Source organism: Phodopus roborovskii, unplaced genomic scaffold, assembly GCF_943737965.1.
Source record: "Phodopus roborovskii unplaced genomic scaffold, PHOROB, whole genome shotgun sequence".
NCBI classification, from domain to species: Eukaryota; Metazoa; Chordata; class Mammalia; order Rodentia; family Cricetidae; genus Phodopus; species Phodopus roborovskii.
In genome coordinates this window covers 10069250-10082447 of record NW_026125059.1, presented here as the reverse complement: position 1 = coordinate 10082447, position 13198 = coordinate 10069250, and the positions used below count along the sequence as shown (strand labels likewise).

General features: G+C 52.6%; 1 protein-coding gene across 1 annotated transcript in view; it reads right to left on the bottom strand.

The window, feature by feature from the left end:
• Positions 1 to 1042: 1042 nt before the first annotated feature.
• Positions 1043 to 13198, bottom strand: part of LOC127225333 (nuclear factor of activated T-cells, cytoplasmic 2-like) — a 36083-nt gene continuing 23927 nt past the window's right edge. Inside the window, exons 4-7 of the mRNA XM_051188754.1 lie at positions 10069 to 10112; positions 9619 to 9726; positions 8977 to 9049; positions 1043 to 1287 (exon numbers count right to left, since the gene is read on the bottom strand). Coding sequence (XP_051044711.1) covers positions 1043 to 1287; positions 8977 to 9049; positions 9619 to 9726; positions 10069 to 10112 — 470 coding nt within the window. The remainder of the gene's footprint in view (positions 1288 to 8976; positions 9050 to 9618; positions 9727 to 10068; positions 10113 to 13198) is intronic.

Below are 13198 nucleotides of genomic sequence, written 5' to 3'. Positions count from 1 at the left end.
TGTTTCCCTTTTCCGGCCGGGAACCAGGCACAGGCCAAGATAAGGGACCATGGTAGCAGAGGGTTTCAAAGGCACCCAGAGCCCAAGGGCCGGGCCAGACACTTGGAAGAGCTTTAAACTCAGTAAAATCACGCAACCCAGGGAGGAAGTGCCTGGCCAGAGGGCGATCTGCTTCCTTGGGAGGCTTGCTTTTAACCGGCTCCAAGTGGCATCCGCACTGTCAGCTAGCTGCCTGTCAAGGCCAGGGAGCGCCTTTCATGTCCCCACCACACACACACACACACACACACACACACACACACACACACACACCTTCCACAGTGCCTAGCATGCATGGCATTGCAGCACCCATGCTGGAGGTTGCAGCCTAGCACTCTGGTCACACAGGGTGTGGGCTGCTGGGCCTCTGGTAACCCACTCAATTTTCCTGAAGCCCTGAACTCATCCGGGCCCAGCTTTGTCACCTTGAAACTAGAAGAGAACCCAATGGGAGCATAGCGCACCACACATGCATGCATATCCCAGCTGCAAAACAGCGGCTCGGGCTGCGGGCCTGGGCCATCACATGGGTGCTCAGGCTGCTTGCGTGTCAGTTGAGGAGCACAGTGTTCTATTCCCAGTAACCAGGATTCAGTGCACCTGTGCAGACATGGCTTGCACAACCAATGCTCGCATACCAAAGGTGCTCAATAAGTGCTCTCCACCCTCTGCATTGCCACCCCTGCTCCGCTTGGGACACCGTGGCATCCGGTCATGTCAGACATATGAAACAGGGAAGAGTCGGGAAAAAATGGCTTTGTCTTTGCAGATGGGGACCTGAGAGTTCCTGGGGGGAATGTGGCATTTCTCTTGTCCTCTTGGAGTGACAGGCCTCTCACCACTCCAGCAGCTCCCTATCGGGTGACGATACCCCACTGGCACAGGCAGCCACAGCCCAGGCTGTGCAGAGCAGTGGTCTCCAGGCCCAATGCCACCACCAACCAGAAGGCTGTCCAGGCTGCTTCTCCCGGAGTGTCTGAGATAGGACAGTACTGCTCATGTATCATTCTGTCACCCGCAATGACCTCAGCCCCAGGCCCCCTGCAGGAATCTCCCCACCGTAGGAGAGATTGGTACAGAGTGGACCCAGGGCACACTGCATCCGGCTGCTGGCAATGTCAGGCCTGATCCACACCTCAGTCCTCAGATTTACAAGGCTAGCAAACACCAGCCATACCACCGGACTGCGAGTATATGAGGATAACACAGACTCTGCCTTGTGGGGAGTGGAGACGGCTAGCAGGGACTCTTGGAGAGAATTCCAAAACTCAGTCATCTTCATCCCCATAACTATCATCAATTTAAACTCCTGCAAACCACCAATGTCCCTCCGTGTCCCCACCAGTCCTGCTGTAGGTCCTGGCATTTTGACACAGAAGAAGCCCAAGGCCACTGCTCCCCTCCCACACCCAGGATGAGCCCTATGCTACATACCACATTTCTACCATAGCCCAGAGAGGCTGAGGGAGCTGCCTGAGACACCCCACACAAGGGATCAATGAGCAATCCAGCTGTCGAGGGCAAGTCCGGTCATTGATGCTGCTACAGCTTCTTCTGCATGCCCAGTGTGGGGGTTCTCCTCCTCCTTAGCAGTGGAAATCAACCCCCAGGAAGACCGCCTCGGCTGCCAACTTTTTCACTAAACTACCCATGTGACCTCACTCACCCCATTTCTTCCTCAAGTGGCCCGCAAGCTCCTGCACGCAGCTGGTCACTGGTAAATGCTCCTCTGACTAAATAATTGTTGCTGCCCCAGCCTGACCTGGGATGGGAAGACCATGGAGTGGAAGGAGAGTAGCATCACGGTCCTCTGCAGCTTGGCTACAGTTAAAGGTGAAGGGTCTCCCACTGAGAAGCATCATTCCAGCCCAGCTCCCACAGGGAATGCCAAGATCCACAACCAGGTCCCTAACAAGTCGTATCAACTTCCTCCTTGACTGCTACGCTTCCCAAGACACAGCATCCTACACAGCACTTCCTAGGGTCCAAGGCAGGGCAATCCAGCCCTCAACAAGAAACCTGACAAACCCACAGAAAAATGGATCCAAAGAGAAAACGCAATGGAGAAGAAGGCCGCAGCCAAGATGGTGTGCGCGCATGGGAGAGTTGCTCTGAGAACACTCAGACTTCGCTTTGCTTTGGTTTTCTGAAATACACTATTACTATGTAGTCCAGATGAGCCTCAGACTCACAGCAATCCTCCTGCCTCAATCTCCCATGTATTGCATCAGAGTTGAGCACACCATGTCAGCATAATAAGAGACTGTGATGTTTCCTCCCCAAGATTCCTGCTGAAAATCCCTGACCTGGCCCCTGTCCTTCCTCTTGGTCCCTAGTCACCAGCCCACAACCCTGTTCCCTACGGACAGTCACTATGGCCAGCTTCATTCTGCCCTGCGTTCACAGAGGAAAAGAGGAGAGTGGAGAGGAGAGGGCGTCTCAGAGCAGGGAGGAGAGATGAGATGGGGCAGCTGCTCACTTGACACAATGAACAAGCCTGCTCCCTTGTTTAGAGCCAGGCTTGGGACCCCAACCCGAGCCCAGCCCTAAAAGCATCAGTTCAAAGTTAAAGTTAGCCACACGCAACATCGAAGCCCCAAGGGGAACTCGGAGCTCAAAGACAATGCTCTCTTTGACTGCGAGCCGCAAAGGAACACCCACGGCATACTTCTCGATTAAAAAAGGAAAGTGAAAAAGAAGGTTTTCTTCCGTCTTCTTCATCATAGAAAACTAACTTCTGCTTACTCCATGAAGTCACAACTTCTATTACCCTTAGGCCAGCCCGAGGCATACTGGCCATGGAGACAAGGTCCCTGCAAAGCGTGGGTACGGCCTGGTGACCCGAAGTGCCCTCTGTGAATCATCGCTGCTTCCTTCCTCCGTTTCCTTCAGCTCAGGAAAGCCACCGAGGGGCAGCCAGCATCGCCACTGCCCAAAGCCCAGGGCATGGTGCTTCTGTGAGGCCAAGGCTAGTGGACCTCCCCAGGGCCCCAAAGAAACAATGGGGACCCTCGCTCTGTCTGTGACAGGTGGGTAGAAGGGAGGGCCAGCCTGCAAAGAAGAAGTACACAAAGACACAGAGGGAGACAGGGAAAGGGTGGCTGCTGACAGAGGGAGCCAACGACTCCACTGAAAGGTGCAGACAAGGACTGGGATGCGTGTCTCCTTCTCTGCCGGTTGGGTGGTGACATGAAGTTATACAGCAGCTGGGTCCCTCATCTACGCGCATTAAGAACACATACGATTTTGTGCCTCTTAAGTCATTGCCCAGCATAATCGCTGCTAGCCTGTCTCCACCTTTGTGCCAGCCAAAATGCCTTTCTCCATGAGTGCAGCAAGCACCAGCCAGAGCACCGTCTTAACGTTCACAAATAGGCCAGACTCCCAAATGACGAGGCACAAGCCGTGCAACTGTGAACCCAGAGGCGCAGGTACACTGAGGAGTTTCTCAGGCTGCTGGGAACATCACTCTTCCGGACGGGTCTTAGGAAAATCTCTGAAACACCACAGCCGAATCCACATGGAACCAAAACCCTAAGTCCGCCTCAGAGGCGGGGAAGAGGCTCCGATCTCTGTCCGAGGTGGACACCAAGTAAGGAGTGGCCTTTGGGCCTCTGGGCTGACTCTTTTCTTTTCAACAGTGTGCTTTCTTTCAAGATAACGGCACCAATTAGTCCCTCGCCACGCTCCAATTCTACCTAAATGTCAACATGGCAGGAAGCTGCCAAGCAGCATCCTCACAAGCCCACAGTCACCCCTCCCCCATTTTTTCTTCTTTGTTTTTCACACTGACAGACATCTCCTTCCATCAGAAGTGAAAATCTGCTTAAGGACACATCTCAGGCTCTGACATGCACATGGGCACTCGGGGACCCTGGGCCCTCCCTCTGCAGCCCGCACCTCTACCAAGCTCTCAGGGAATGCCCGAGCCCCACCTATTGTGAGCACACCGAGTATCTAGCACAAGGCTGGGGACATGCTCGGACAGAAACAACACTGATAAGTAGCAGAAGTTGGCAAGGAAACAGTCCTTGCCCTGCACAATGGTGAGTTGCTACACTGCACCCACACACCACCCTCTGGTAACTCTGTGTCCCTGTGGCACTTCCTGACAAAGGAGAGGAGAGGAGCAGGCATGTGTGGAGGGCTTGGTTGATATGGCTCGGCCTGGGAACGGGCAGCGGCTGTTTCTCCTGAATGCTCCTGGTGCATGCCTTCGTCCGGCGGCATGCATGCCCCACCATGGCTATTAGGTGCAAAGATGGGCCTCCAGCAGAAGAGTCATGAGGAATGTGAAGCTTCTGGGCTTCCTGCCGAGTCCTTTAGACACCTTGATGATGATGCCTCTGATGATGATGGTAAAGACTATGGATTCAACCTCAGGGTAGGGAATGTTCTAGAAGGTCACAGCCAAGACCTCCGAAGAGGGCAGTTACCCAAGTTGCAGGGGAAGCTGCCTTGTGCTGAACCCTCAGTACTGAGATTATCACCATGGTCATGTGATGCTTTTGCATAGAAACCAGAGTGGCCTGTGCTTAGTGAGCCCCATGTGACTCTAGATTCATTCTCTCTAACTAGCTGTTGGGGAAACTGAGGCCACAAGAGGCCTGATTCTCCTCACCATACCACAGTGGGCTGTCATCATTGGCAACCCCACACGTGTTAAGGCACAGGTCTGTGATAACCATTTGAAATTGGGACACCATACCAGAGGAAGGTGGGAATTTCAGAGCCAAGCACTGGCTGTGCAGAGTCCCCATGTTCTGTTCCCAGACCTAGACATGCCAGGAGCAACCCTGCCACCCACACCCAGGAGCCTGCATTGCCTCGAGGTTCCGTATTGTCCCACTACGCTGGCTGGTGTTTGTCAATTTGATGCAAACCTAGATGTACCCCGGAAAAGGCACTCTTGAGAAAATGCCTCCATCAGATTAGCCCCTGGCCATGTTTGTCTGTGGGGAATTTTCTTGATTAATGTTGGATGTGGGAGGGACCAGCTCACTGTGGGCGGAGCCACCACTGTACAGGTGGTCCTGAGTTCTATAAGAAAACAGTGGAGCAAGGCAGTCAGCAGAGAGGCTTCGCGGTGTCTCCTCAGAGCCTGCCGCCAGGTCTCTGCCCTGAGTCCCATAAATGACAGACTACAATCTGTGAAATGAGATAATCCCCACACACACACACCAAGCTGGTTTGGGCTGGTGCTTCATCACAGCAGTATAAACCTAAGACATACACCTACACTTGGGAGCAGCCTCTGGCAGATCACCCGATACAGTCAGAGAAGGAAGCAGGAATCGGGGGTCAGCAGCCTCCATCCCAACATCCTGCCAAGGACCAAGTATGATTGGAGTGGGCTAGCTTCTTTACTGAACTTTTCAAATACTGAAGCCCTGGGAAATTCTCTCTGGGGCTTTACAGATTTCTATTTCTTCTCTGTGGTCTAAGAAAGCTGGCTCCTGGCTTCTGAGCTAGACCACCCAGGGTTCGGCTTGTGGCTCACCCACTTCCTGTATGACCTTAGCACGTTTCCTAACCTCTCTGTGCCTTCAGGTCCTACCTAGACATACCCATCTACACAGGGGCTTCTACCCATCTACACAGGGGCTTCTACCCATCTACACAGGGGGGAGGTCTCTGAGAAATGCCCAGCCTTATTGATCCACGATCATCTCCTCCCCACAGTATTATCAAATACCCCGAGGAAGCTGAGGTCAAGCAGACAGCCAGGCACTAAGCGCAAACACAGGGATTCTGGGACAGGGACATCAGCAGCCCCTCCAGTTAGGATGGGTGCCCTGCAGCCCTTCTTGTCCTCCTATGTACAACAAGAAAGAATGAGGGCTAGGGACCGAGCCTAGCGATGTTTGTACCCGCTAACCACACAGGAGCCCCTGGGTTCAAGCTCTACACCAACAAAGCAGGGGGTAAGGAACATGTGTGTGCACATATATGGACATGGTTACAAAGAAAACATTCATATGTGTACACACTTATTTATGTGGGTACAGGTACATGTATGCACATGTGTGTTTACAAACAAAACATACCATTTCTGTGCTGTTTATGCCCATGTGTATATGTTCACAATCCTTTCCTACCCTACACAGTGGGCACGGGAACCTAGAGCCAAGGCTCCAAAGTCAGCACCCTCAAGTTGAGGCTGCATGTCCGCTGACATCCTGAGGTAGGGTTCTTATCTAAGGGAGCCTGGGATGGGGACAGCGGGGTCGCAACATCATTTTGGGACAAGTGTACCTCAGAGCACAACCTTAGTACAGGGCTCACATCTGTGTCACCTCTGAGTCTCGTGTGTCCCAGTGTTGGGTGGGGAGCATTCTACATGCTCTGGTACTGTGTCATATCATCATTTAAGTTCTGCAGGGACCCTATGAAGACAGTACCACTGTCACCCCAAGGAGGCCAGCATCAGCAGAGAGCACAGACCCCTGAGAGCTCCTGCATCCTCACCTGTAAACACGGCCAGCGACAGCTACTGGGCTGGGGTGTGGCGTGGACAGGGTGCTCACCAGCTGGGGTGAGGCTCTGGCCCAGCGTGCTGTTCCAGATAAGGTACTCCACGGGGAAGTCCCTCTAAGCTCAACTGATTTCTTCAGTTATAGAGAAGAGAGAGCAATCCTGCCTGAGCCAGTGCACAGACATGAGGCTGCTAGGATCTGCCAGGGACTCAAAGAGAGCATTTGTGACATCCATACATCCACGATTATCCCAGAACCCCAAGAAGCCATCACTCCCACTGACACACCCAACTCCCACTGTCCGGTTAATAAGAGTTGTTGACAGAGCTGGCACCACCCAAGTCAGCTTGGAGCCTCATTCATGGCACCATTAGAAAATGATGCCTGTTCAGCCCAGGCCTCAGCCCCACACCCACTAAACCCAAGAGGTTCACAAAGGCAACATGGGGACAGGGAGCTGGATTTGCAGATAGGGTCACCATCCGTGTGTGTGTGTGTGTGTGTGTGTGTGTGTGTGTGTGTGTGTGTACTTGTGTGTGTGTGCTTGTGTGTGTATGTGTACATGCATGTGTCTGTGCATGAGTGCATGTGTGTATGTGTGTGCAAATGTGTATGTGCAATGATGTGTGTGTGCTTGTGTATTATGCATGCATGTGTTTATTCGAGAGTGCATTGTGTATATGTATGCAAATGTGTGTGTGCAATTGTGTGTGTGTGTGCTGCATGCACCTGAGTACATGGGTGTACACTCCACGTGTGTGCATGCAAAGGCCATACATAGATAGCTTCAGTTGTCTTCCGCTATTACTCTCTACCTTGCTACCTTGAGACAGTCTGTCACGGAATTGGAAGCTCAGAGATTTGGCTGGGCTGGCTGGTCAGCAAGCTCTCAGGATCCCTCTGTCTCTGTCTCTGCTCCCCAGCCCTGAGGCTACAGGCATGCACAGATATCCCCAGCTTTTTATACGGCTGCTAGGGATTTGAACTCAAGTCCTTGTGTCTGCAAAACAAATGCGTTCTTTCCATCGAGCCATCTCCCCAGCCAGTGGCCACTCTCTTTTGAAGAACTACATAACCACAGGCACCTTTTCCACAGGCTCCCTGGGGACTCCACATGGGGAAAACAGAGGAAAGGGCAGAGACCGACACCCAGCTCCTGCTACACTGCCCACTACCACAGCCAGCACAGCACCCCTGTAAGCTGCTGTAGAAGAACCTGCTAGAATTCTGTTCCAACTCACTCATGTCAGCCTCACCCCCAACTGGAGCTCCCATAAGTAACCAGAGGCCACTCCATGTTTCTCTTCTGTGCCTAGATCACTTCAGAGCCATGAGGGAGCAGCAGACACCACATGACTGACAGCTGAGGAGACTGACAGGTACCACGTGGATGACTGACAGCTGAGGAGACTGATTAAAAAAAAAAAAAAGCCATGGCCAGGCTCTGGGGCTTGGATTGGGTTTCAAGATCACTTCACGTCCCAGAGCTGCTTGCTGCATCTGCAAATTGGGATCGAGTCTCCTCGTCCCGGTAAGGGTGGAGCCTCATCCCCTGTGCAATCAGAGACAGCCAGACACAGACAGCCAAGCAGCACTCAGAAAGACCCAGCAGTGTCCAGGCCCTGGCTCATTGATTACACTAGTCTGCATGTCCAGCAAGCCTCAGAGACCCTCCCATCTGCCCAGCCCGGGCACCGGGATGGCAAGCTCCCACAACACCATCCTGTTCTCCTGTGGGCACTGGAGATCCAATTCAGGCTTACGTGGCAAACACTTGACCAATGAGCCATCTTCTGGCCTTCACCTATCTTGGGTGTGTGCATGTGGTACTGGGAACCAAACTAAGGGCCTCTCATCCTCCAGGCATGCACTCTGACACTGAGCCACATCCTGGCCCCACATCCTCACATAAGACAAAACAAGTCTAAAAGATGAAGCCCCCCATAAGTTATACCCAGCACCCCAGGTCCAGCAAGAGCTAGAATCCCTACCCCCGCCCACCCTGCCCCCTTTAGCCTTCCAGTCAACAGCACAGCTCTAGGTTTCTGATCACACATGCTCCCAGCCTGGCTGGCATCAGTCACGTTGCCCTGTGTACCGTGGCCCAGTTCTGGTGTCTGTAAAATGAGTATAGTAATCCTACCACCTATGTTCCTGGGTGTCGCTGCGGACTAAATGGGTCACTGAGGAAAGAGCACAGTGTCACTCTTAGGATAACACAGGTGCTCAGAGAGAGCCTGGGAGCATTGCCTTCCACTTCCGCACTCTGGGAAACTGGCTTCTCCAACATGCTAGAAGCCCCTATGCTCTGCCTGGAGCTGAAGGAAATGTCTCACCGGGCACTCGGGGCACAGCCTCCTCCTTGGGTGTTTTGGGGAGGGAGAAACTGAGCCAGCACCACGACTCCATCTCTTTGGTGTCTGCAGCTGGGCTCTGTTGTGTCCCTCCCTCTTCTGCTCACCTGAAGCCCCCTGGCGGGTCACACAGCCACAGGTGCCCACAGATGCCCCGATGCCCCTGGCTTGGGCTGTGAACTGTAGGAGAGGACAGAGGGCGGGACATGGGAGGTGGCTTCTAACAGGGACACTTTGTTCACACACCGCCCCACCCTACCTTAGCCCATCCTTATCTTCTGATATAAGGGTTGGATCAAGTCACATAACAAGCTGCTTCCCACATACACAGAAGATAAAGGGGAGCCTGCATGGATGGACAGGATGACATCGTCCTACACAGTCAAATGGCAATCAAGGATCTCAGCTCCAGTCAGCCCAACCAGGAAAACGTGCCATGCGGTGCATATGGGGGACAGAGGACAGCTTCTGGAAATCATTCCTTTCCTCCCAACACATGACTCTAAGGAGAAAAGGAACTCGGGCTGTCAGGTTTGGCTGCAAGCACCTGCCAAACCATCTCAACACTTTTCTTTTTATCAGGGTTGTCATTTGGGTCATCTCTGTGGGGACAGAGATTAAGGAACTTCTGAACAAATAGTCCCCAGCCACCTCAGGACACCCCCCTCCGCCCCCAGGATCTTCCTTTCCTGAAGTCTCAGTCAGGGGAGCCCATCCACTCCCCCCCCCCCCGTCCCAGCTGAGCCCACCTCCTCCCCTCCCCCCACACCCAGGGCCCCACGAGCCTCCGTAGACACCAACACACCAGTCCTACCCCGACAAATGCCCATCAGCAAGACCCACTTCCTGTCCTGCATCTAAAAAGGAAGCGGGGAGGCCCTGAGCTCACAGAGTTATCAGAGAAGACCACACAGTCGGTCGGCTGCCCGAGGGGCACTGTTCCCTAACCTCGCGCACCGGGAAGGGAACCCAGCTGGCTTCAGAGTGAGAGACAGGCTGAAATTCAACAGATGACCCTAGAGGCTTCCAGGAGTCCGGACACTGACAGCTCGCTGGCTTCCCTAGCCACCTAGACAGGCGCTTGGGAAATGTAGGGGGCAGCCAGGGCTATATGACGAAGCCCGGAGAGAGCCCCATGCCTCCTTCAGAATTCTTGAATCTAGATCCAACAGATGTGCTAGGATTGGGGCGTGCAGCACCTGCCCACGGATGCGGCACCGAGGCTGGAGCCTGAGCTTCCCACCTACAAAGGGACCACACCCCAGCTACAGAGACCCCAGCTAAGGTCTGCTTCCCGTGCTAAAACCCAGGGTGTTCCACATTTCATACTACAGTGATCACGGTCCATTCCATATAGTTTTAAATAATGATCCACCTAGTGTCTTTTGAAGAAAATGAACAGGCTACAGCCTCCGCAACGTTCACATTGGGCTTTGAAAGCCACAGGCCAGAAGAGGGATGTGAACTTTGGGTGCAGAATGGCAGGCTTCCTCTGGACTCAATATCCAGCCCGGTCCCTTTCTGGAATTTTCCGTGGCCCAGCCCTAGATGAATGGTGAGAAAGTCTCCCTAGGAGCTAGAGTGGAGCCCTCTGTGACCCCAGAAGAGTGGCAGCGCCAGAGGCTTCCTCTGTCTGTCCCTTGATCTCGGCCACTGTCATATCTGCTTATTTCTGAGGTTGGTCAGCTTCTCACGTGGTCTCTCTCTCTCTTGGCCACAGCCTCAGACAACTGATTCAGTGGTAGTGTGAGCCTCTGGCCAGAATCAGTCAGAATTCTCAGGGGAGCAGGACTTGGGCTCCAGTGAGCGGCAAGAGGGTCAGAGGCGGGAGAGTAGGTGATGCTACTAGAATAGAGTGAAGCAAGGTACCAGCTTCCTCCAGGAGTGGGGAGTCAGGCTGGGCCATCCATGGACACATGGCTGAAAAAAAGGCCTGAGACAACTAGAACTCTGTCCTCAAAGAGCAGTGACCTTGAACAAGCTTTGAGACCTCACGCTGATAAAAAATGTAATGAGGTCTCATGCATGGTGAATGATTCTGCAATGTCCGTCGTCGTGTTAACTGTAAAATTTGGCTGTTGGGTTTCTGTCACAATTGGAACCCAGAACCTTGCCTGGTCCACAGAAGGTGCTCAATAAATGCGCAGTAAGGGACCAGTGAGTGAACAGAGATCAGGTGCCAGAAAGCACAGAGCCTTCGATGGAGTCTCCCAGCTCCCTTCTGCCTCTCAGCTCTCGCTCCACATGGACAGTGAGAACCTGAGTCTCCTGAGTCTCCTTCCTGCCCCCTCCACCCCAGCCCCTCACCCCCACACCACAGCCTGGCCCTCCCCTGCCCCGGCCCCTCATGCTCCAGTTTACCAGCCCATTTCTATTCTCTCAAGTGCCCTTCCTCCTGGGCACAAGCTGTCCCCGAGCCGCAGTGCCCTGTGTCCTCAGCCCAGCCCCATCCCCAGAGAACTCCATTGACCTCGTCCACATTCACTCCTATTTTACACACATCTCCCCTTCACAAAAGAAGCACCCAACTTCCTGTTTTCAGAGCCAAAGCCAGCAGATGGTACGGATGCAGGGTAAGCATCACAAACACTTGAGCTGTGAATCCCCTTGCTTCCCATCAGGCATCAGGCACTCTGGAGTCAACCCTCCTGTCCTCCTCTGCAGTGCCTGGAAACCGCCTCTGACTGTCCCTTCTCCTCATCTCCCTTCAGTGAGGTTCTCTATCAGGACCCAGTCTCCTAGCAACCATCAAGCCTTGGTCCTTTCCCCTAACGGCTAAGCCTTGTCAATAATAACAGAATAATAATAATAATAATAATAATAATAATAATAATAATAAAGTTGTCTTAGGTGTATTGAAATAGCTGAGCAGCCTCCCACCACAGAGACTCAAGATGAAAGGTCACAGGAGCAATGACTGAGAGATGACAGCACATCGCAAGCAGACTGTGGACCTCAGGGCAGGGTTGCCCATGAAGCAGGCCAATACATGTTTGCTTCCCCTCCAGGCTAGGGGAGGCTAGAGATCAAACAGTGTGGAGCCCCCCCCCAAGATGATGGGATAGACTTCAGCCTCCCTGTCTGCTGCAGCTGGAATCCATGGGAGGGATGTAGGACAGAAGGCTGTCTCTCAGGAGCCTCAAGGCCTTGGCCAAGGGCTGTGCAAGCACAGAGGGTGACTGTGACTGGGACAGTTGGGGACTTAAGGGGCAGCCCAGCTTAGGGTGGAGTGTGACCTATCAATCATCCAGAGGTCAGGCCTTGAAGTCAGCATCTTCAATGCTCCCTACCCAAAGCCAGTGCTCATCCAGACCCACTGGGAGCAGATCGAACAGGGTGGACCCCAGGCATTGAGAAACAACACAGGCTTCCCACAGATGACAGCCCCTAACCAGCCAGCTATGCAATCGCAACACATGCTCAGCCCCTACTTGGGCTGACCACCTTTAGAGGAAAAGAAAAAAAAACCCAGTGTGCACTAGTCTGCATGTCTGCATCACATCAGAGCAGAAGTAACAAGATGTAAAGAAACCGGGAGGTGAGGTCAGGGTCTGGGGACAGAAACAAACTGGCTCCATGGCAGCCAGGTCAGAGCACAGGCTGTGCTGGGATTTTTTCTTTCCTTTTGTTTTTCCTTTCTTTTGGCACATAATACATTAATTGTACAGAACAATAGCTTAATTATGGCTCTGTCACGCCTGTGTATCGAGTGCTTTGATCATATTCGGGGAGTTCTGAACTAAGGGAACACACCCATTGAACTTTGGGAAAATGTTAGCGTTTGGGGGTTCTGTTCATCTTGTCTCTACTCCTGTTTCATACTTTCTAAGGAAGTGTCTTTGTTTTGTTTTTTGTTTGTTTGTTTTTGTTTTTGTTTTTTGTGGTTGTTTTTAATGCAGGGTAGCCTTGGCCAGCCTGGAATTCAGAGATCCACCTGCCTCTGTCTCCTGAACCACCAAACCTGGCAAAATCTGCATTTTTAAGAATCCCCACCCCCAAGGGTGCTTATGAACACCATGTCCAGGCCCCTGTAGTTACAATAACTTAAATGTTCAGAAGATTCTGGTTAACTGAACTGTGTGGCTTCACCAGCCAGAATCCGTAGAACTTCTGCGTTAACCAGATGATATAATTTGAAGGATGTTTCAAATCACCTATTTTGGAGGGGAGAAAAATCGCACGTCTGTCCTTGAACAAATCTCTGGTTTACCTCCAAGACACTGTTATAAAGAATGTTGATGAGGAAAAAAGCAAGCAGAAACGCTGTTCTAACAGCGCTGCTGAGTCCTAGCAATCTCTCCATCATAAAGAAAAGGACCATCTTCCACA